Source organism: Melospiza melodia, chromosome 5 (genome assembly GCF_035770615.1).
Source record: "Melospiza melodia melodia isolate bMelMel2 chromosome 5, bMelMel2.pri, whole genome shotgun sequence".
In the NCBI taxonomy this organism is placed as follows: domain Eukaryota; kingdom Metazoa; phylum Chordata; class Aves; order Passeriformes; family Passerellidae; genus Melospiza; species Melospiza melodia.
This window is the reverse complement of record NC_086198.1, coordinates 27,926,184-27,951,849: the sequence shown is the minus strand read 5'-3', so window position 1 is coordinate 27,951,849 and position 25,666 is coordinate 27,926,184. Positions and strand designations below refer to the sequence as shown.

Genomic DNA, 25,666 nt, shown 5'->3' with positions numbered 1-25,666 from the left:
TCACAGTTATTTAGCAAGGCTTTTTGCTGACTTTGGCAGGAAAAAAATGAAACTCCTCCTAGTCAGATTTTCACAAACCCAGGTCATCATTTACTATAATATTCTGTGTGAGCTCGGACTAGGATGATCAATGAGCAGTGATCTGTTGTCAGGCACTTGGAGGACCAGGCATTCATTTTTATACCTATTTTGAAAAGAAATGGAAAGCATTCTAGTTTCATGTCCAACTTTCTATTTCAATAGGCACTTACCAAATAAATACTTAAATTTATTCCTCCCATCTTTTCATCAACAGGGAAATTCAACATTTATCAATTCCATTATAGTCTACCCACCAGAACAAACTGTTAAACCCACAGAAAATTTTTTAAAACCAACTCTTAGAGATGGGTTCTTAGGATAATAAAGGAAAACCAGGGAATCACATTTAACAGGAATGCTAATGATGGCTCATCCTCAACCACCAATCACCACCAATATATGGAGGGGAGCACCTTCCCTAGAAATGCTGAGATACACATCTAAATGTATATGCACAGAGAGATAAAAAGAAAAGCATAGATGGATGTATATATGAATCCTTTCCATAGCAATTTCTCTGAGGCAATTTCAAAGCCCTTGGTTTCAGATAACTCTCACTATTGCAGTTTCTGAAGAAGTAATTTATAGGAATGACAAGAACCAAATTTTTTTCCTACATCAAGCAGAATTTCTGTAAATGTGGTTTGTGAAGCTTTAACCATAAAATATTTCAAGTGCTTTACATTCTCTCTACTTGAAGTCCCCTTTCAGCCAAGTACTGAACAGCAACAAAAATGAGTGAAAATGTTATTTTGCTTCAAGCAAACTTTTCTAAGTTTACTGTGGCATGGATTTTTTGGTGGGTTTGGTTTGTTTGCTCCTTGCATTGCCCTCACATATCAGTCAAAATTTTAGAATGAAATTAGACTTTCTCATTCTTAACTTGTTTTTTCTCCTCTTGATAAATAACTTCCAAGTTTCTAAAGGCAGATATTCATACAAACAGTGCATATTCTGCTCTTCAATAATTACTTTTAACCAGAAAAAAAGTTATTAGAGTGAAAACTCTCCAGAAAGTATATTTAAATATAGTGAATGTTTTCCATTAAACTAGTGAAAAAATAAAAGAATTCCATACATGCACCAGGGTGCAGAAAGGTTGCCCCAAGCAGTACAAGTCAAAGGCCACTGTAACAAAAAGCCTTTAGATGTCCCTATTAGATTTGGAAGCAACCCTTTGTGCTGAAAATAAAAAAAATCCAGTATGAGTGTACTGAAGAGTTGCAGACCTCTTGTCAGGAATGGCTACTATACTCTCTGGATCAGCTCTATTCCCTCTGAAAATGCAGAGAAATTGAGACAATATTCAGAGCTGATGCTAAAGAAGACCAATACAGCCTCGCAATGGATGACTGCTGCACTTTTCTTGTTGCCAGCTATGGTTCCAGCCTGTTTTTCTGTATGTTTCCATCAGCTCACAGCTTCTTGCAAGCCAGTAGAAGCAGCTAGATTACAAAACATAACCAAGCTGCCTCCCCAGCTGCTGCACAAGTCATCATTTTTTTACTATCACCAGATTCCAGTTTCACAGAATAAATAAATCAGTTGCCAAGGTTTTCCATGAGGTTCCTCATTACTGCAGAGATTATTGATCAGGCTCAAAGTGTTCCTTCCTGCATTGTAGATGCAATGTGCATGTGAAACATGCATGTGAAACATGTGGTCCATTATCTTGTGTTGGAATGAAGTAACATGAGAGAGGACAGAAGTGCCTGTATTTTTTGGGATTATCATCCCAGTCCTTGAATGAAAATTCAGCATTGCTGTCAAGATTCATAGTGAATTCTGTAGTGCTTAAACTTCAAAGATGTGCCACAAAAATTTTAAGAAAGAAGTTCAAATATGGCTCTATTTTTACATTTCAGCATTTTATCAGGAAAGACAGCTGGGCTCACTCATCCCCTCCATATCCCTGCTTTGGATGCAGCCCAGGATGTGTTTGGCTTTCTGGGCTGCCAGTGCCCATGGCTGGGTCATGTCCAGCCTCTCACCCAGCAGCAGCTCCAGGTCCTTCAGGGCAGGGCTGCTGGGATCTGTTCATCCCCAGCCTGTGCTGATCCCGGGGTTGCCCCAGCCCAGGTGCAGCATCTTGTACTTGGTCTTGTTAAAGGTCACAACCCTCCAAATTTGCTGAGGTGCACTTGATCTCTTTGTCTGTGATTAATGAAGATATTAAACAACCCTGATCCCAGTATGGACCAGCGAGGGGCACCACTTCTCACTGATGTCCATCAGGATTCTGCCCTGTTGACCCTCTGGATGCACATGTCCTCCCCTCAAATCCACCTCTTCCCATTTTAGAGAGAGGGATGCTTCACAGAGGTCCAGATAAATGACATGTGAAACACTTCCCCTGCCCACTGATGGAATGGAGTCACTCCATCACAGAAGGGCACAGGGTTGGTCAGGCAGGACTTGCCCTTGGTGAAGTTGTGCTGGCTGACCTGAATCACCTCCATGTGCTCCTTGTGCCTTAGCACAGCTTCCAGGAGGAGCTGTTCCATGATCTTCCCAGGCACAGAGGCGAGGCTGACAGGCTGGTAGTTCCCAGGATCCTGCTTTCTGCCCTGTTTGAAAGTGGGTACAAAGCTTCCCTTTTTCCCATCATCTGGGACTTCACCGACTGCCATGGATTTTCAAGTATCATGGAGAGTGTCTTGGCACCTACATCAGCCAATTCCCTCAGCACTCTGGGGTGCCTCCCATCAGGTCCCACAGACACATGTGCATTCCGGTTCCTTGGTGGCCATGAACATGATCTTCATTTACAGTGGGAGGCACTTTGCTCCCCCAGTCCCTGTCCTGCTGTCCCTCCACTGCAGAGGTGTGGGAAGACAGGTTGCCCCTGAAGACTGAGGGAAAAAGTTAAGTACTTCAGTCATCTTCTCTCTGACAAACCCCTACCAGAGAGACGATGAATGAGATACTCAATTTTTCTTTTTTTTTTTTTGTCTATTACCTGGCTCAATAGCCTACATGCTTACATGCAAACACAAAGTCCAAGCTCACATATCATTCAGTCCCTTTACTCCCACCCATAAAGGATTAAACTGCGTCATTGCCATATTCATAACTGTCCAATTTTGAATCTGTATTGCTCATTCTTTGTCAACTACTTCAGTCATTGCCTAAAATGCCAAAGCCAAGCAGCCTCTTGCAGCAAAAATAAAAGTGGAAGCAGAATTCATTCATAATTCTAAGGACAGCTGGATCTGAAAAGTTCTCTGTGAAATCTATCTCACAATTTAGTCATGCTGAGAGAGTTCTTATCTGCCAAAATTTCAGATGAGAGGGTCCGAAGAAAGGTGTCTGAGCCATCATATATAAGACAATGTAAAAGAAGCTGCAGGGAGTGAAGAAAGAATGGAACACTTATTTTTAATAAAGATATTTACAATAAAAGTTAGTTATCTTTCTAATTACCTGAGCTGGTGATGCCCTAACAAGAATCTTTTTGCAACCCACCAGTTACCAGTTGAGCATATTGATGCAAGATAAAACCTTTTCCAGAGTCATTTTCTCTCACAAAGACAGTGGGGATACAGGGATACAGTAGGAAAGGGAATGTGGAAACAGCTATAAAGTTCACACATTGCCTGGCACACCACTCAATGGGCTCTGGTTCAGTTTACCAGGAGATTAAAATATTCATGAGGATGCTGAGTATGGAGCATGTTTACACACTTCTCATCTGCATGTGCTCTGCTAATTCTTCGTGCTTGGCTCGGAAAGCTGCTTGGCTGTTTAATACTTTTCTGAACAGCACTGTAAAATCAGTACTTTGCACTTTCTGGTCTTGAATGTCTCTTGTCACTACTTCACTACACAGTCTGCTAGCTGCCAGGAGCTTTTGTTAGCTGCCAGCCTAGGAAATTCAACCTGGGCAGCAAAAGGAGCCAAGATTCTTTTCCATCCTGCCTTGAAAGGGCTCTAGACCAATACACTTTCTTTTACATGTGAAGCATGTGAGAGATGACAATCTCATGGTTTCCAGAATATTCTACATTACTCACTCTTGGCATGCTCAAGGATTTACCAAAGCCAGAGCAAAGTGAAAAACTGAAAAATGGACCAGAGCTGGGGGTGCCCATCAATATTCAGTGGCAGGAAACACATGGGCAAAAGAAGCTTAAGCATGATTTGCAGGTAAACCATATTAAGTAGATGTTTACCCCACATCTAGAAAATGGGTATAAGACACTGAATATGGCAAAGATATCTGCTCTGAACTCAGCAGGGAATGTTAACTTTGGACAGTTTTCAAGATTGTTAAGCAGCACAGCCAGAAAAAGTCCAGTTTCCTTGTTTAACAGCAATTTAAAAGACATGGGAAATAATGGCACTGAGGCAGAGACTTTGCACCTGGCAGAAGCAGAGTACCTACCACATTCAAAATGTCAGCCACCTGATAAACCTGCTATTTTTTGGACCTACAAACTGGAATAGAAACCAGCTACTATCTCACTATTATTCCTTCCCAACCATAATTTAAAAGACTTGCTTGCCTGACAAACAGAACAAAAGCTGTCACTTGGGTGAATAAGAAATGCTATTTCATTTTTCTTGCTGCATTTCTCAAATGATTAAAAAAAAAATTCAAGAGTGGAATACAAGTGTACTGCTACCAATCATTCACCAACAACGTGATAATCATGGGAGAAAAAGGGTAAGGAGTTTAACCCTAAAAGGCTGCTCAAATTCTCGTTTCCCCCCAAACTAACCCTGCAATCTCTACAAGGCTGTTCTAGGCAGACAAAACCAGCATATTTTACCTGCTGCATTACAAGCCAAAGCGTCTTTTTCCAGTGGGAACAAAATGAAAACTATTAGGTGTTGCATAGAGGTAAAACCTTACAAAGAGAAGGCCATGTAAAATCATGGCTCAGGCCTGCAAATTTGGATAAGTAGAAAAGGACTATGGGAAAGAGACTCAGCTGAATTAGGGGTAGAAAAATGAGTTATATAACCCTAGCATGTTCACATCATGGTGTATGGTGGTTGGCTGAATTATGTTTGTTAAGATTTAATCCTGTGTAACTGAGAAAGGCCTGACTGCTTTAAAATGTCTGGTTTTTGCAATAAAGCAGCTCTCCTTTGCACCTGCCTGGGGACTCTGCGTAACTCCGGACCCTCACCCCACAATTAGGTTTTTGAGTTGCCACATTACACCAGAAATATCAATACTTAGTTGTTTAAACAGAATTTTAAAACACTATTTGAAGCCAGGAAAGAAAAAAAAAGATAAAAAACCAACCAACCCCCCCAAAAGAAATTCCACACAAATAACACCCACAAACAAACAAACCAACTCCTCCATGTCCTATTTTTGAATTGCAAAGTGACTCCTGCATTTGAGTCTTCCTACTTTCTGCTTCCCTTTCTAACTATCTGTATCTACTGCAGACTTCTGCCCACTCTTTGTTTTCCCACTCATGTCATAACAGACATGCCTTGCATTGTTCACAAATTTCACACAGAATATCTTGTTTCATACTGTCTTTCTATCTTCCACAACTACTTTTTAATTTTTTTGGGCTGTCACTGCCTCTTTATGATTGTCTAAGGACAGCTCCTGGGACCAAGCACAATATATTGCTTTCTGTAAAGCACCATGAACATCTGTAGACTACATTAATCTTAGAGAATAAATATCAGCAATACATGCTGACAAAGAAAATTTAATTACCTGAGCTGCATTCCTTTCCAGATTGGCTCTAGTTTTTCTATGTCTGGTTCCACTGCTTCTTTGTTCTGATGCCTGCCCTTTTATTTAGGTGCTCTGTCCTAATGCCCCACTTCCCTGATTCCATGTGCCCATGGCCATTCTCCTACCACAGGAGAAACCCCTTGGTCCTAAGAGGGAACAGAAGTGTTTTGTGCAATTGGTCTCATGTGAAACACATGGCGAGGATGAGTGATGATGATGCAAGGGTGCTCATGTCAGTGGGGATGGGATTTCAGGGGAATGACATGGAAGGATAAGCCTGAAGTCTCTTAAGGAGCAGCCACAATGCACTGACAGGAATTAATGCCAATCCTGGATTTCGAGGAGGAGCAAAGAGAGCCTTGAAAAAATCTGTCCAGTAAGTTGTATCACAGTAGTGACCCAGGACAAATGTGAGAAAAGGGAGATCTGGCAGCAACCAAAAGGAAGCTTTTTACAGTGCAGGAGCAGATAGGCACCTGACATCTGTAAAGAGGATTTGAAAGTATCTCTGTCTAAAAGTGTAAATTAAATGGAGTTTCTAACCAACTTAAGTTTCACAATCATCAGTTACTTCCCTGCAGACACAGAATTTACAAACAGCATTTTTAAATGGCTCCAAGGGCACCACAGGTCCAGCCACAGTTATGAACTAACCTGCTCTATGCCTGAGAGTTGCACCAATCCAGCTGGAAAACCTGGCTGCCAGGGCTCTCAAATGAGCCTGACTCTGCCTTTACAGTTCTGAATCTGTGACCAGGTAAATGGAGCATTGCTGCCAGGGTTCACAAAAACAGATTGCACAGAGATGGCTCCCTCACAAACTTATTTACTTTTTCCCCCCATAAACCTGCAGAGTATAAATATGGAATAGATTTTGCCTGCTTAACTGTTGTAGTCATGGAAACCATACGAGTTCTTTAAGGAGAAAGGAGTCAAAAAAGGACATAGAAATATAGGCAGTGTATTTTAGAGACAGAGGACATGATTTCCTTGCTATAAAAGAATACTGTAGCACATTTTATTACATACAATTTGTGATTACCACTACATTTTAGATTTCTCTCTACAAGCAAAGGGAAATGAAACAAAAGACAAATGCGAAATATGTGGTGAATCCCTGCCTACTAAGAATCTCTGCATTCTGATAGAAAAAGGACATTACCAAAAAAAAAAAAAAAAAAAAAAAAAAGAAATTGAGAAATATTTTTGGGTATATCCTTTTTCTTTTTTTTTTTGCCTCTTTCTCACTTATAGACAGTTGTAGTAGATAGAAGAAGCATCAAGAATCAAAGCAAACAATGACTCAAACACAATCCATCTGTCCTATTTTTTAGATGCTATGTATATTTTGTCACATGGCAACAGTTCTCTGTGATCCTAACAGCAGTTCCTTCCATATCCAAGCTCAGTTCTTTGCTGCAAGAGCACTCCAAGACATGGCCTCTTCCTCCCACTCCATATGCAAGCAAACTGTCTGTGGATATGTGTTAATATGCAAACTCTAATAAATCAGCTTGAGAAACACAAATCTGACCAACTTAAACAAGCACCTCAATATTCTGGAGGTCAAATACAGAGAGATACTCAGCCTTTGCTGCACCCACTGGGAATCTCTCAGCACCTGAAAATTCACATGCTGGGGATCCAGATTCCAAACACAACTGGGACATTTGCTGTCTCTCTCAAGAACCAAGGCATAGATACATCAGAACCACAAAGCAGAATGTGCTGCTTCACACGTACACCAGATCAATGGGCGACCAAATACACACAGCTTTTGGTGTGTCAAAGTAACAACATGCTATAAAATCCAAAGAATACCACAGTGTAACTGCAAACTGGGGGCTGGGGAAAGGTCCTGCAATGTACAAATGAATGAGAGAGGTTTGAAGCTTGCTGTGAGTTTAACTTCTGGTATTCTGGTATTGCAACAAGAGTTTCCCAAAATGTAAAAAAAACCCAAAAAAACACCAAAAAAATTCACAAAAGGAGGAAAAAATTTAAATCATCATGTGCTGCCATGTGTACAGGATGATATTAGCACTGGGAAACATGGCAGAATTTGTTCATACTGGAATGCTTATTTCACTATCAGTGCAGCAACAGTTCCCAGAGCAAAGTGACAGCTATTTCTTACATCCCTCTCACAGAACACACTTGTAAAACTCTCTAAAAGTTGTTTTCAGAAACCTCCTTGGGAGCAGGATGTTAAAGCACATCAGCAAAGCACACAACATATTGAGGAAGAGAACACTGGCTGAACTAATGGACACAATTTGAAGAATCTACAACAGAATGGGATCAATCTGTGGTGCCAGCCAACAGAAGTTTAAGCACAAAAAGCTGCAAAATGTAAGTGTAACTGGAATGGAAGCAACCAAACTCATGACATATGCTCAGTTCTGCTTCACATGGGACTCCGGGACTGACAGAATTACTGCTGCCACTCTCTTCAGGGCCACTGAAATTCTAGGCATATCAAAATACATTGTTCACCCCCTTTTGCCTCTGAATGACATGTATTCTTTGTTCTCCTCTTCTGAGGAAAATTAATGATTGATCCCACAGAGAACATCTCTGCACTTCAATGGAGCAATACCAGTTTATACATGCACAAATGTTGATCTCTATCAGGGAATACAGTATTTCAATTCAGTGACACAAAGAAATCAAAACAGTATTGCTGGGATAGCAGGGCCACAATGGGGAAAATTATTCAAGTCTCAAAACTTGGATACACCAGCGTCCAGCTGAACAGTACAAATAAAATTGTGTGTTAGCCGTAAGACACTGATACGACCATTATTCTTTGTGGTTTTCCCACTGCACTACAGCAAAAGTATGAGCTTGGAATTGGTTATGGTCAGAAGCACCAACTGCTCTTTTCTATGGCTTTTACCATTATTCCCATTGCAGTATCCCTTGAGATCCTTATAGCCAGCCCAGGAGTCAATGGTGCTACACAAAACCAGAACTGAAGGATAATCATTGTACAAAAGAGCTCAAGTGTTTCTGCACCTTGTAGTGGACAATACCTGTCACATTTCCCTTCCAGCCTTTGAACACTCTGGGAAGTGGCTGAGTCATCACCCCAGCAGGTATTGAAAAAGATGTGCAGATGTGGCACCTGGGGACATGGTTTAGTGATGGACAATGCTGGGGGAACGGCTGGACTCGGTGATCTTCAGGGTCTTTTCCAACCTAAATGATTCTGTGGTGCTGTGATTACTTTAGGGAAAGAATCAGCAGATTTATAAGCTACAACAAGCACCACCATCACCACAGGCTGCTCTGAAAGAACTCTGCACTCCATAAGGTTCAACCACTAAATTACAATTAAATCAGCAAAGGAGAACCTATGGTAATATTAGGCAACACAGGAAGCTTTCTATTGTCTTGCTGGCTCTACCTATTACAGGAACACTAAAAGATTATTATCTCCTTTAGGTTCAGGCTCAAAAGTATTATCAAACCCCCTAATTCAAAGAAAACTATCTGCAGCCCATTTCCCAATTTACTACTTCAGGAATATATTTACAGTCTTCTCTATATCTGCAGATGAGGTGTCTTTCTAAATTTATAATGCACTCACTGAAAAGCTCTCATAAAAGCATAATTCCTGCTCCCATATCCTCCACTCCAACATTACTCACACAGAAACTTCCTGCACCAACAAGACAGAATAAAGCCCTTCCCAGCCAACCCCTGCAGTCCAGCTGGCACGTCATTAGACCACATCTCAACATCATGCAGCATGAAAGCTTGTGCTCACTTTTCTTAAAAGACCAAGATAAAAGATTCCAGCTGAAAGGCATCATCAGACTCATTTATTTGATGTTCACTCAGACAACTTAGTTTTCAAAGCTATAACTTTCTCCTGATAATACACACAGGCATAGCCACCATGTGATGATAAACCAGGCCAAATGTGTTCTATAAGATACTGCTAAGATTTTAATTACTTGTGTCCTCAATCCTGTAAGTGATGTCTTCCCTATCTGCCTCAGAAACCTGGACTTCACCCTTGCTTCAATCGTAAATTCAAAAGCTGTCAGAGGCCCTTCAAATTGCTTTTGAAATATTTCTGTACAACACCATTTTTCTAGACATCACAGGCAGTATCAAAAATATCACAGGCAACATAAAAATGATGGCTTGCAAACCACAGCAGAAAACCTACAGATCAATTACCTTGCTTCCAGGCAAAAAGCACTCATTGAAACCATAAAGAAACACCCACTCCAACATCAGCATATTTCTGTTGATTTTATGGAACATGAGAATTCCTCTCCATCCACCATCACCCACCATGCACAAACCCAAGCTGAAAGTGACCTGCCTCTCTTTCTCAGCCCCTTGCAAAATGAGGTAGGTGTCAACTCCCTTCTAACATTGCAGAGGGGTATCAGCCGCTTCTTCTCTCAGCAGTTTAATGGCACATATCTATTTAAACTCAGAAAACTGTTTTCTGTTTCTATGACAGACTCAAGGATGAACTAGTGTGGTTACAGGCCTGTCTGTACAGTTTGTACAACTACAGTTTGGTCAAATAAACACCAAGCTGTGTTTCAGCCCTGCCCCATCGTCATCATGCCTGTATTAACAACATGATAATGATATGCAAACACACCCTTTATAGGCTTTCTCACAGATGTCAGTGTGATGTACAGTGGGGAAACAGCCTACACTTTCATAAAGAGTAGTGTTTGCAGGATGAAGAGCAGTTTCCCTGCTCAAAATATTCCAAGCAGCTTGTTTTCTTTCCTTCTTTCGGCTGCTAAAATTATTTTGTGAACATAGTTAACACAAAACCCATTAAAAGAGACCAAAGATTAATTTCCAAAGATCCTACATATACTATGTCTGTATAAGTACCATTTCCTCACTGGATTTATAATTATTACACATGGGCACAATTATAACAATCACACCATATGGTTTTGTCTTTTCCACATAATTCACTAAATTATCATCTCATGAAGATTTAATATCTTTAATGCTTCCATATGAAGAAAATAATTCTTTTCTTTGATGTAATTTTCAGCACTACCCAGTGAAATCAAGTCCCTACCTTTTCATAACCACATATCCTGCTTCCTGTGCCTGCTTCTGTTCCACTACATAAATTGTTTTCCACTGACATTTTCCTGCTTATCTTGAAACCTGTTCATAGAACTGTGTGGGAAGGTTTCAGTATTCTGTGGCTTTGCCTAGGAACCCTGCAACACCTTCCAGAGCCTGCAAAAATCAGCCTCTCCCCCTAAAAGGAGTTAGCATTCAGCAGCCCTGCCCCATCGCTCCATAAAACCAAGTGTCACTATGCACCACAGCTGTCTCCAGCAGCTGGGCAGCCAGCTATCCCACTCAATGAGAGGTATGCCCTTTCCTATAGTTATCCAGAAGGAAAATCCAGAAACTGTCCATGCCCTGAGAAGACTGAGCCTAAACCCTTCTGTGCCTGCCCTTGGCAGAGGGAACAATCAGAAATCACCCTGATTTCTACACTTCTCCTAATTCTGGCAGGAAGGGACAGAATTGCATCCCAGATCTGTGACGCTTCTTGAACAAGCCATTGAGTATAAACAGAGCCACTGGATCTGAAAGAAGCTATGACCTAGGTTTTCCCTGCTATTTTCATAGAGGCACTCCTTGTGGCTATTCTTTGCAAAGGAACACGACAAGCAGGGCAGATCACCTCCACCAGAGCATGCTGTGCTGCATAAACAGGCAGGTTTTTGGTATTTTTGTTACCATAATCAGCTTTTTCTAGATGTAACTCTATTTCCATCTAAATAGAGTAAGCTTCTACAGTAGAAACTTATTCTAATAAAGTTTACTGTGTAAGCTTATAAATATGAGGTAACGAGAAACTTACGCAACTGAGGATGTTTCTTATAATGTATTGTTTTCTCTTAGCTAAACTACAAATATTTATCTCCTAATTGTTTTCTCATTAATTAATCACTTCACCATTGTTTCTTCATGTTTGCTGATGGATGATTTATTGTATTTCTGGTAAATTCTGCCTTACAACAGGCAGTTTAGCATGTAACACAAATTAAGAAAAAAATGCTCATTATCTTCCCCATCTATTGTGTAATACGTCTATATCTCTATCACCAAAAAGGCCTTTTATGGCCTCTCCATGCTACTCACCATTTCAGGGAATTTGTGTTAACTTTCACTTGAACTTTCTTGTTTTCTGATTTGATTTTCTTTCCTAAGAAATTCATAAATTTTGCTGTCAAATCTTAGTATGAAAGTAACATTCACAGGATGCCTTTGATTTTATTTAGCTTAATTTCTCTATTTTTTGCTGCTCACAATTGATCATTACAGCAATTCAGTTGCAGAGAGGTTCAACAAAAACTGATTTTCCTCTGAAACAAATAGAGGATAGAAAGGAGGAAGTAAACCACTTTTGCTTTATATGGAATTGAAAAAACAGTGCAAAATTAATTTCAGTAGTACTGAACCCAAAAGATGCCTCTTTCCCAAAGCTGATTTAAAAGCAACCTTGAGTTGTTTTGTGTTTAAGATAAGGAATATGGTGCATGGTCATTTAGATCAATCTTTGGACTTGCATGGTCTCAAAGTATGCTAAACACTGGAAGTGTTGGACTGAGACATAAGGGTGTGCTGTCAGTGCTGTTACACTGGCAATTATGGTGCCAGTGCCAACAATCCATGGAAAAACGTTTCCCACTGGATTAAAGGAACCTCTTGCTTTACCACTGCCTACACCTGTAAAGTAACACACATTATATCAAATTCAGGAAAAAAAACCCAGTGACAGACGTGACAGATGAAATTAAGACTTCACCTTTGATCAAGATATAGATAAAATATTGTTATAGCTACCCAAATGTCTCATAATTAAACCGGTAACAAATGCTTGCACAGACACATTTAAGTACAAGCCACAGATACTTAAAAGCCATGTCTAAAAATGCAGAGGCAAAAGCCACCCAGGATTCCACAACTTTTGAACATGATAAATTCAAATTGCATTGTTTAGGAGAGCTACTGAATTCATCTTTTGCTCACATTATTCACATCACTGCAACATCACTTTTAAGAAATAAAGGAAACATTAGCAGTTGCCTCTATTTCAAAGGCTTCCACCCTGAACATCTGAGAATGCTATGGGATGTGACAAGTTTCTGAATTGCTCTCAGTGACTTTTACTGTACAAAGACTAAAATTACGGGGTTTTCTTGGGATTTTATTTGCACTGCCTCAGGAAATAGAGCCTCAGTTGTCAATTATGATAAGATCTCTCTCCTGCTTTCTTGCTAGTTGCATTTTGCTGTGTGGAGAAACAAACCCAGTGCTATCACTCTCACCAGCCAGGGAATTTATTAGCAAACCACTGGGTTCCTTCTGCCTCCGGATGTCTGTTGCCTGACTGCTATTTTTGCAATTTTAGACAACAGCTGTGGCTGGCAAACTGTGAGGAGATGCAAAATGCCAATTCTGTTTCCAAGCATCATAAGAGAAAGTGCTGATACTCACCAAACTATTCCCTGAGCCCCAGAGCCAATAGGTTTCAAGTTCTGGTAGCGTTTGAGGACTGTGAAGGTCGAGTCACCTACTTCCACGCTGTAGAACTGGTTGTCAACTTTGCTTTTGCTCATGTTGTAATGTTTGGCAATATATGACACATCCACTTGTTTCCCAAATCCCTGTGGTACAGAAGAAGGGAAGGGGAGAAGGGTTGGTAAAAACAGAGAAGCCAAGGCTGGTAAAGCGTTAGAACACTGATAAAGCACTGTCAGCCTAATTTTTCAATATAAATTATTGTCATTTTCGTCTCATTTTCATAAAGACCGTATCAAATCTTCTTTCATGCCAGAAGCCACCATAAAAAGGCACTGATTAAAGAAAACCAGTTAAAGAATTCTCCAGCTGATGTTTGTGACACAGCCACTGCCAACTACTGGTCTCTGCCTGCCATCACTCCTGCCTCATGACTACTGGTTATGTGCTCATGCTGATTCTGCCCTCATTTGTTTTGCAATTAATTTAAAATAAGATGGCTTTCATCAGTGTGGAAGTGGGACAAGAGACACAGAAATCAGGCCCTTCATTATGGATCAGACAGAGCAAGCAAATGTATTCCCGTGAGTGCTAAAACTTTCCCTGAGCACATGATAAAGGCCTTGAGAACCTTCCAACACGGGTTGCAAAAGAAACAGAGCAGTTAATGAGACAAGTTGTGACCCAACATGGCTCAGTATCATGGAGATTCATCCAGAAGCTCCAAAGGTCTTCAAGAGTTCTGGTTTCCTAAGGATAGGAGGGAGGATTGCTCTTGTGACCTAACAAATGCAGCAAACAACAATTTTCATGACATGAAACCAAGCCCTGTAGCTAGCACTGCACAGCAGTGCTCCTCCCCTAAACTGTAAAATGAAAAACCAATAATTTTTACAAGACTTAAAAAACCCTCCCTCAAATCTGTAAAATTACCATGCAGCAAGTTACATTATAACCCCTTTATGACTACTGCTGAGCTCAGTTCCCTATGGACTACTGAGCAAATTTATAGTAATTTGAGATAAAAATCAGAATTAAGTGCTTGTAATTAAGGATTCTATAGTACATGATTCTGAGTACAGGATGCAAAAACTCAACATATTACAACAGAACTGCCCTAAAAGAGTTGACATTTCAGTTATGGAAGCCAAGACATGCCCAGATGCCTTCCATAAAGCAAACCCAAAAAACAGCTATGCCTCTGTGTATGCATTTTTTTTCAGTGCTCCCAAACACAGCTTATAAATTTTCTTATTTGCTCTATTATAAATTTCTTTTCCCCAAAAAAATCTGAATGATCAAATGCATTATGTGTTTATGGACTACTAAGTTGAAATTTGATGAACCTGGGAAAAAAGTAAAGTTGACTCTGACTACATTACTCGTTCAATTAAAAAGGACATCTTTCCAGTGTTCCAAAAATCTGGCCATTATAAACAGATTACTGACCTTGCAAAGAACTTGGATTTTAAGGTTTGCCTTGGAAAAATTATTTTTTTTTTTTGTCCATTATCTGACTGGAAGGCCCTTTGGTACTGGACAGCATCATCCTAAACACCTCATTTAGAGACTTTGAAACATTTTAATAAATGCAGCTCTTCATTCAAACACAAAATCCCATCTTAGAAGACCAAGTGGAAACTTTAACTTGTTCTTCAAACATTGTAAGGGGGAGAGCAGGGGAGGTCTTGCCCTAACATAAAAAGTGAGAGATTTATGGACACTGACACAGTGCTAAATTGAAGCTTCCAGAGAGTGAAACAATTCCAAAAGAGGTTTGAATTTTTCTCATTGGAAGACAAAACAGGCTGCATCTGATTCACACTGTGTAGCCTTAGTCTTAAAATGTCTTCCATTCTGTGAAGAGAGATGTATAAATTTGGCTATTCAGCTCTGGTATTCATACCAGACCTGAAACTGGGAGGTTTTTTTTGGTTTTTTAATAACATGCTCCTGATTGACAGGAATTTCACAACTCCCTCTGGCTAGACAAGCACATTTGGAGCGTGTTTTTCCTGATGTCATTATCAGAACAATGCAGGACATATTCAGCATTAACACCCATTACTCTGAAACCAATGTTTATATATAAAGTGTCAGCATAAAAATTGCATTCCTGAGTGAGCCTGACTCATATCCAGCTCCTCTAGAAGTACAGACAGAGTGAATTTTTAAAACAAATTGGATGACTGTGTTAAGGCTTGGATGAGCCAGGCCTGCCACAACTTGTTTGTGTCCTCACTCCCAAGCTACCTGACAGCTCCTTGTGTGGCATGGAGCTACATGGGAGCACATATTTTATCACTCTGTGTCTAGAATAAAAATTACTTGCTTTTAAGTTAGCCTGACCGTGTGAACTACTAGCCTCAGGAAACTCAAGCTGCGTACAGCGGGGTTTCTGAACTGCTGCGGTTCCAGCAGCCGGTTCTTTTAAATCCAGAAATGTCTTAAAAATCAATTAAAACAGCTGAGAAGAACCATTCTGTAGCACCTCAGTTATGTGAGTAATTAACATATCCAATTGCTTCAGTCAACAGCAATTAAAGTTGTGGACCCAGAAGACCACAACTGATAAGAAAAGGTGAATGTTCTGATGATGTCCTGAATCTGCTCCTAACTGTGTGACAGAGGGAAAGGTAAAGACTGTTTTATTTTCCATTGAATATTTTTTTCTTTTTAGATTAGTATCTTTTTCCCTACTTAAAAATTTGTGCCCCATAAAGTTTTTGATAGAAAACAAACACCAAGCATTACTTGGAAAAATTCAAGGCAGGCTGATTTAGTTTGAAGTTTACTTCAAGCAGAATGCCTCCTCTGAGTGACAAAAATTTCAGCTTTGTGGACAGGCCAAGGTCTAAGTTGCTTCCTCGCTCTAAACCCACACTGCTATAAAACTACCAAAAAAACCCCACAAAACACCGAAACAAACCTCTACTCTATATTTTCCAATTTTTACCAAAGCCTAAACAAGCAAAACAAAAGCACTGTAAGGTTACTGATGCCCACTGCACTGCTTACTTTCATAACAACAGGAGATGAGTGATATAACTATCCTTGTCATGATGCTGACTTAAACCAAATCCCTAAGTCAATGAATTAACACCATTATTGAATTAATCACATTTGATCAGATCCCCAAGCCAAGCTGACACATAATCAAGGACCTTCTCTAGTTGATTCCACAGCCACTTCCTATTGAGGACAAGGAAATGGCAGTTTTGTTTCACTCCAAAATTAAGATAAAAAAATCTTTTCCCTTTAGCAAGGAAATTCATACTCTTTACAGAGCATGTCAATGTTAGTTTTAGTTTCCAATCCTGATGAAAAAGTTCTTCTCCCAGTCTTCAAATTCACATAGCTCATCTTAAAGAAGCCTACACACTACATTTTGTTAACCTGTTACATCCTCAGTGCTCATTTAAAGCCCTTCCAGAAGCCTAGGTGTTGGTACAGATACTGATATTCCCCCAGATGCCCCTCTGTACACCACTAAGCTATTTCACATTCAGGTTTTACTGCGCAGTGCTTACAAGTCCTGTACAAACAGCTTAAGTTAAAGCTTTGATTATGTGGCATCAGAAAGGAACCCAGGGCTAGGAATTTCCAGTATACACCCTTCTGTAGATGCACCTAACCATAAACTCCTTTCAAATGTGATTGAGGCTAACATCATAAGAAACCAGGAATTAGCACTTCATTAAGAACTAGATTGGGGAAGGAAGTTTATAGATACACATTGCAATCAGGATACCACAGTAAAAATGTATAAGTCTCATAGAGTAAAGTGAATCACAGTGAGTTAATATATTTTCAGGTGAACTTCAAATGAAATTGGGCAAGCTACAATACTGAGGCCCCAGAACAACAGTAAACATTGAAGCTGTGAAACTTTGAACAAAACTCATCTAAGTTTCTCAGACCTCTGTGTAAGATGAGAGATTATTCCTCAGAGACAAAGCATGCATGGAAATGCCATTTGTTCTCAGTTTCCATAAACATTTGGACAATGAAATTACATTACTTCAGCACTGAGACGAACTTAGCCTTCATTTTATAGGTACAAAAATGCATGAACCATTACTTTCTCCTTTCAGTACCTAATTGAAAACTTCTAGTGCACACACACACACATTCCCCAATGCCATTCTCTTTCCTCCATACTGGGAAATTTAACAGTAAGAGAAGTGAAAGTTTCTCAGCCCTGAAAAATCTAACTATCCTTGTTAGCTCACTTGAGCACATAGCATATTTGCAATGATGTTTGCTTAGTAACCTGACAAGTGAGAAAGAGAAAAGAAAATAAACTGTCAAGACACAAGCAATCTGAGATGAAGGAAAAAGATACTCCCACCATTACTAATTGCTTAGAGAGGATGTATTTTGCTCTCAAAGGACAAGTATTTAAAAATTCAGTGGAACTCAAATAACTTACACAGAGCTACAAACTGTATTCCTTTCCTTTTTTTCAGAGTACAGAGAGCAAGAGAGTTAAAAAGCCCAACAGAAACAAAATTATGTTATTTTCTATATTGTAAGGTGAATTGCTTCCTGATATCCCATTTTATTTGTCCATTTCTATCCTACAAAATAAATATATTTATCATATTTTACTGACAGACCTTTGTTTCTGAACACCATTCCTTTTATTATTGACGAGCCTAAAATATGGCTATGTCTTGAAGCTCAGCATCTCATACATTTCAGCTTTTATAAATACCAACCATGCTAGCAGCAATTTAAGGCAAATTACTCTCCCTTGCATCTCCGAGACAGTGAGCACTGTCACAGGTTCTGCTGGCAGCATCAGCAGAGGGGAAACTTTACCTCAGTGCTTGTATCCTTCCCTATCTGCCCACAGAAATCCTGGCAGGAGCACCCATTTGAGGGTGCCATGATGCAAGGATACTGAAATCAATAAAAGCCCTGCAGGTGTGTGTAAATGCAGGTGGGTGAAAGAAGCAGATGGAAGGCTGAGAGGCTGACTCCCAGCTGGCACAGAGCCCAGAGATGGGCAGGATGAAGCAGAGAGGATGCTCTGAGCCAGACACCATGCTGGCTCCCCATTAGCCCCCACATCCTCACCCAGCCTCAGACAAAGAATCTGGTGTGGACCACAGCAACATTCCAGATGTGGATGCCTTTGGATCCCTCAGGACACAAAAAGATATCTTCAAGCTACAGTTTAACCTTGAAAGTCAAATGCTGAGGTTGTGCAGACCAGCATTCATGAGTCTGGTAAAACCCTCAGGCTTCTGGCCTGCTCACCTGGGTGCACCTGCCCAGCCAGCAGCAATACGAATTTAATGGCTGTCCTCCCACTTGCACAGCTCTAATTCTCACAGAAGTCTCAAGTGCCAGAATTCTGCCATGAATGTGAATTTGCTGAGCCCTCTGCTTTGAATTTCATGGTCACAGGTTTTGCTGCGTAAATTTGAATGGCCACAGAAGCTGTCACTTGGGAAATACAGAGTGTCTTACACAGAAGACACTCTGTATTTAAAACACTCTGTATTCTATATATGACACATTTATTTAAAATAAATGTGTCATATATAGAATACACTATTTAAAACAATATAGTTTTAAATAGTGTATTCTATATATGACACATTTATGGCAGAAATTTTATCTATTTCTTTCTCCCCATAAAGCCAGACTTCTCACTACTTCTGGCTCTCCCTGCACTCAAAAGTCCATAAACAATGATCCAACCTCCTACGCAGGGTTTCATCTTGTGTGTGTGTGGTTGGATGTAATATTACAGATTGTGGTTTTACCAGCCACATCATACCACAGTTCTCCATTCTTCCACCTCATTCTCTTCCTGTGAGGCTTGTATTAGTCACCCAGTCTTCCTGATTTTAGTGTGTTTTGAGAGGGATTTTAAAGCTAATTTCTGGCCTTCTTTTAATCTCTCTCCAGCTGCCTTGCCCCCCAGACAGGGGGCTTTCTGCACTTAGCCTTTCAAGCAGAAAACAGACCCCTGTCAACAACTCAGCCTTGACTGATCAGTGATTGATATTTTTACATTTGCTTTATTTACTCCATTTCAACACACCATATTAAAGCATTTTATTAAATGTAGTATAACATTTCTAAGTGCTGGTTGGGTTTGTTTGGGGATTTTTGGATTTTTGTTGGTTGGTTGTTTTTTGTTTTTTGTTTTGTTTTGTTTTGTTTTTTGTTTTGTTTTTTTTTTTTTTGTTAGGTTGGGGGTTTTTAATAGCTGTTATTTTTTATTTATTTGTTTAAACACTCTGTCCTTGTTTAACCCTCTTCTAACTGAGATACCGAAAACTTATCAGCTTACCTAGCTCTGATTGTACACAAAGCAGCAAGTCTGCCTTTTCCTTTTCAATTGTATTTACTCAAAACATGAGGCAAAGCACTATTTCTTATTTTTCTCTTGTCCTCCACATGTTCACTGAGCTCTTGGTACTTTTAATTCATTCCTTCCTACAGATACCAAATGTTCATAGGTGATTTCTAACTGTGGTATCATGTATCGCTCAGAAGTCACTGTGTCCCAGAGGTGTGGCCCTCATGCCAGGCCAGATTCCTACAGATGAGCAATCTGAGACTATCTGCACAAGAAAACACTACTGCAAATGATTTCTGATTCCCCTGATGCCTGAAGAGCTCAATGCTGACACACAGGTGACATCCAGTCCTGGCCATCACACCGAAGGAGGTTGAAAGGACTGATCAAGAAACACTGAAAGAAAAGGTTCCTTGAGACTGAGGTTTCCTTAGGGAGACAAACTAAATCAGTGATCCAAATGCAAAATATAGCCAAAGACAGGAGAGCAAGTAGATTTCTCAACAGAACTATATAATTACAGTATTGGATGTGGAGACAATAGTTAATGAAAGAATTCTCCCTTTTACAAATAATGTATGGAGCTAAGTAATCACATCTTTAGCTAGAAATGGACAGCTCTTGACCCTATGAAGCATCATTTTATTAATAGAAATCTAATACATCAGTTGTTGGTAACTTTTGAATGTTAACTAATCTCCTTGGATAGAAGGCATAATCATAGGACACACTACATTTAGAATTGCATTCTAAATAAAGGTATCCTTCACACCTACAGCTTAGGGAACATGTAAATTCTGACAGGCTACACATGTCTTGATATTGATTTAAAAAAACATACTGAAAGACTAAATGGAGAAAAACATGGATGAAGAAGTCAGTATTCTTTTGGAATTATTAGATATTGTTAATATATTAGTATCAAAATTTAATGCCCTGTTCTACTCATGACACAGTACTCTGCATTACCTTGTGCTACAATAAACATGTGTAGGGTCCTACAGTAAAAAGTTTGTTGGTGACACCAGCCTTACAGAAGTGTAATGAAATACTATAGCCCTTCTACTACTTTTCTATTATGATAGAAAAGCAGATGTTCTCTTCCTCAGTCTTAAGAAAAGTGGCTGCTTCTGAAGATAAATGGGCTACCCATGTCCAGTAATTCCAGACTTGGGTGTTTTCACACTGCAGACAGGGTGAAGGGGTGGGGAGGTACATATTTACCCTACTTATGCTGCTGAGCATTTCTCAGGAAAGTCTGGTTTGTTTTTTTTTTTTCCTTAAGCTGGAAATCTTTAAAATTCTATTCCTGCTGAATTAGCATTTCATTGTACAAAATGAGTATGCTCAGGGACATAAACTCTATGTCAAAGATAAGAGCCTGTAATTATGAATATGTCACTTCCCTTCAGAGAACACAAAGCTATGTCTTTTAAGCTATAAATACATATTACAAGAAAAATACACCCCCAGTACTAAAAATAATCAGGGTTCCCATCAATATTGGAGCTTTAAGGGAGGCACTTCAGCACAAACACTTTGGAGAAAGTCTGCAGTGAGGCAAAAATTTCAAATGGAAGCAGGAATAAGAATGGAATAAACAATACTACCACCTGTACACTATTCCTAGTCTCTAAATAAAGATCTGGATGCTTGTACCAAGGACAGAGATATAACCCCCATCCCACTCTAAACAATACAAATGAAAAGCACCCAAGACAGGCCTTAATGCAAGCAGACACTTAATTTAGAGAGTGTTCTTGCAGATGGTTACAGCTGTTGTTTGGATCAGAGCCTATCTTTATGGAGAGAATAAATTAACATGAAGTTTAAACCAGTTTTTATTCTCAAGAGAATCGATCTGAAGGTCTGAAGACCATGAAAAGGTGTCTGTGTGGCAAGGGCTTGAAGGATGGAATTCTGTTCCCTGCAATGTCAGGACAGTATCTCTTTGTATGTATTTAGTGGATGGTGCCATTCTGGGTACCTGCTGCAGCCATCAAATAGGAATTAATCTCACTCAGTGATAGAAATGCATCCAAAATGCCCTAAGTAAAACGGAGAGAAGAGCTATACAAAAAAACTCTATTCTGCACAGTGAAAGTATTATTTTATAATTAACATTTTCTCATACAATCTGAGGAAAAAAATTGCAATTTCTACAAATATTTTTTGGAAGCAAACTCTTTCAAAGCATTACAAAAATACTATGTTTGACAAAGCTGCCAGTGGAAGAATTAGGCCAGTTAAACACATGCACATAAATAACATAAAATTAAATAGAAAAGACAGTAAAGCAGATTATCAAACTGAATTGCCAAGACCCATCCCAGAGCTGATCATTCCTAAATCCAGATTGAACCTTCTCAGCAGAATTAATATTAAGTGTCCCTGAGTTAAAAAACATAAAGCAAACTTTCTAACACCTCTGTCTCATCTTAACTGCTTTTACACAAGTAATAGCCCATTCCTTTTTTACAACTGTGCTTTCACTTGGACTTCACATGTAATATAAAAGAAAAAAATAGTGTTTATCATAAATTCATCTAAGAATTCATTCTAAGAATGCAGCATTGTTTTCCACTTCAAAAAGTGAAGAATGTCCCTAATATCTCTCCAGTTAGTTAGATTACTGATGTCCCATCTCACAAAAAAACCTTATAACTACGAAGAGACAGAATTTAAGCATAAAACATTGTTCAGAAGTGAGCAAAAAAAGTAATCTCTCATTCACAAGGGAAAATTATGCACACAGATTTGCGACTAAATATGTTAACTAAATTAACCAAGAAAATAAAAAACTGGATCAATCAAAAAGCTTTTTCTTTGCACCAGAGATTTAGTTTCAGCTTTGTGGGCTCCCATACACTGTGACCAAACCATCTCAGGGGTGATGTAGAAATACAGAATTGGCTTTAGTGCAGCCTCATGGCTCCAGGGCCTCAATAGCACATGGTGTTCAATGGGAGACAAGACAAAGACCACAATCTTAATTACTCTTCCTTCACTTCCAGTATAGGTAAACAGAAAATTAGTCACATGCTACAATGTGAAAGGCTCTGTCTCAGAAGAACAGAGACTAAGATAAAATAGTTTTAATTTGCAATTTTTCCGTTTGAATACTGTGCCTTTATTTTCCACTAAAAAACCTCAGAATATTAACTAATAGTTTGTCAAAACAAAATGAAAAATCATTAAGACCAAATTACAAAATAAACTTGAGGGCAAAGAGAAAAGTAATTTTTTTGGGATTTATTTCTCTATTTTTTTGGTATTTATTCTCATTTTTATAAACAGTTACTTGTAGTAAGCTGCTGAAACCCATTTCTATTTTTCTCTTATTATAGCATGTATTGCAAAAATGAAGTACAAGTATATACTGTACCTTGTTTTACCTGTAAGGAACACACACCTGACAAAAGGCAATCTTCACATCCAGAGTAGGTTCACCAAAATAATACAAGAAATGGCGGCTCATAAATACCTGCAATTAAAGAAAAGCAGACATAGAATTCTTATCTGGCTGCTGATGTGCAAGTATAATGCAGCTCTAGCTTCATTTGGATTATAAAACCAACCTGATTTGTTACCCAGCCTGTCAAAACCAGAAATGTTGTAACACTGAACTGTAAAAAAGCTTTATATTCTGTCCAATGCCTGTCAAGGTTATGGCCCCAAATATGACTTGGTTACATCTGGAAAACCTTACAGTAACTGGTGCCATTAATTCAAAGTTTATCATATCACTTGTGTATTCCTACACCAAAAATAAAAACAACAAAATCAGGTCAATAATGTTCTAAACAATGTGGGTGTAGGAGACATTATTATGTGAAGGAAAAAAAAGTCCTAAGTTGACAAGTATTAGCAAGTATTAGCAAAGTCATAGAAGTGGAAAGACTAGCTACCTCACTGGGTAAATTCATCCACTTTGTAAGCACCCCATGTAGTTCTCGTTCTGGTCTTAACATTCTACCACTAGAAAAGCTAAAGCAGAGGGCAGTAAGAAGGGTCCAAAGCACAAAGAATGTTTTTTTGTTTTTTTTTTTTCCACCTAGAAAAGAACTGTCTGAGCAGAAATATGCTGGAGATACATAAAATGAGTGGCATACTGAAAAATGAAAACACCTTTCCATTTCTTTTTTTTCAAATTAAAATAAAAAAAGGCACCAAGTTATGTTATCAGAGTTAGAATAAACAATAGGAAATAGTTCTTCATAGACTGTTTCATCACAGTGAATCTCATGTTGCTGTGGAAGCCAGAAGTCAGCACAAGCACTAATATGATTAGGCAAATTCACATGAGAAGAAATCTGCTGAAGGCTATTAACCTCGGAAATATCACCCCTGACTCAAGACACCCCTGAGTCACAGACTGCCACTCCATGCTCAGCTATTTCTGGATTTCCCAGTCATCTGATACTGGCCCAGGGAGCCATAGGCTGCACTAGACAGCCTCCCTGTGCACCCCATCACAGCTGCTTTTGTTTTAATTTAGCTCCACAGCAGCACATCCAGCTCTGCCTAGCCAGTCCTGTCCCAGCTGCATCCCAGCATGGCACATCAATGGCCAACACCCACAGCAACGTCGTCAGGCTGGGATAGACAGCTATGTCACAAGAATTTGGAGCACATTGATTCTTCTGCATGACTCCAAAAAACCAAAAAAACACAGCCAAACACACAAAACAAAAACAAAAACCTGTTAATGGTACAAGGAAAAAACTAGCAACTTTTAGCTAAAATTAGATACATTATATAGAACTTAATGTTTTTCTGTTAAATACAAATTCATTTTAAAGACTTAAAAATGAAAACAAAACAACCATCCAACCATCACTCCACAAAGACAAAGCTAGGATTCTGAAACGCTAGGTAGTTACTCATGGCACTTGTCTTCAGTAGGAACAACTAACTAACTTCAAGTGTAAATGGCACTAAATGAGACAAGACTTAATTTGGAGTAATTTCAACTCACACCAACTGATCAGGAGTAAAGAAACTACTAGAAATTATTCACCAATACTTGCCAACTTCTATGCACCATGTGCTCCCACATGTGTTTAATTTTTAATGAATGAATATATGAATAATCCTGTTATGAAAGCAAGTTTATGACCTTTTCTGCATCACGTTACAGTGTCTGAGATTGCTGTCTCACTGCCCACTGAGTCATTACCAGAGTCTCATACTCCACAGAGGCTTTATAACAGTTTATATTAAAACAAAAAAGAAGAAAGGAAGCTTTTTTTTCAAAAAGAAGAAGGAAAGAAGCTTTTAACATTAGTCATATTGCAATGATTTCTGGAAAGCCAGCAGGTAATTACACTGTCATGCTGCAGATACACTCCCTGGCTGTATGCGTTACATTGCTATAACAATCAATGACTGAAATGTCAATAGCTATGACACACCATGTTCAAGACATAGCTTAATGGTGGAAAGTGAAGAAAGGAAGGGAAGAAAATTGGGGGAATTTGGTTTCTCCCTGAATTTGCTGTGAGGGACTATTGAGAAGATATACTTTGTATTATGCATGCATTACTAGTCATACCCTGCTCCTCAGCTGTCCACAGGAATTACTGTGACTGTTAATAGTCACCCTGGGCAGAACAACAGACTGGTGAGTTTTAGGAACTGGAATACATTTTACAATTTATGATGTTGTCCTTGTGGGCATGCTTATAAAATAATAGAAGCATGATATGTTTTAATGGCCTACATCAATACTCATATTCCTCTGTACATGAGATACATCAAATGAATCACTACAGAGCTGAGTTCATCCAGCTGTAGAATGGGAATGAATGCCACCTTTCCATGACACAGAAAGGTGTACCCAGGACAAAACAGACTTGAGTTCATGTTTATTGAATTCATACAAGGTTCCCTTTGTGCCTTCTAAGGGATCACACATGTATGTAACTTCTAATTCCTTCAGGCAGAAAACAGTTTCGCACTCAGCTGCACAGATCTCCTTGATCACGTCTCCTCTGGTGCGAGCTGACACCACATCGCTG

The 25,666-nt window shown here is 39.2% G+C and overlaps 1 protein-coding gene across 6 annotated transcripts in view; it reads right to left on the bottom strand.

Annotated features, from left to right (window-relative positions):
* The window catches only part of MAPK10 (mitogen-activated protein kinase 10), a 146,505-nt gene that overhangs the window by 56,839 nt on the left and 64,000 nt on the right, over positions 1-25,666 (bottom strand). For 5 of the 6 annotated variants that reach the window (XM_063156698.1, XM_063156696.1, XM_063156697.1 and 2 more), the window contains 2 exons: positions 23,059-23,130; positions 13,304-13,473 (listed from right to left, as the gene is read on the bottom strand). In XM_063156698.1, coding sequence (XP_063012768.1) covers positions 13,304-13,473; positions 23,059-23,130 — 242 coding nt within the window. Of the gene's footprint in view, positions 1-13,303; positions 13,474-23,031; positions 23,131-25,666 lie in introns of all 6 variants that reach the window. The other variant, XM_063156700.1, reaches the window with a different exon arrangement.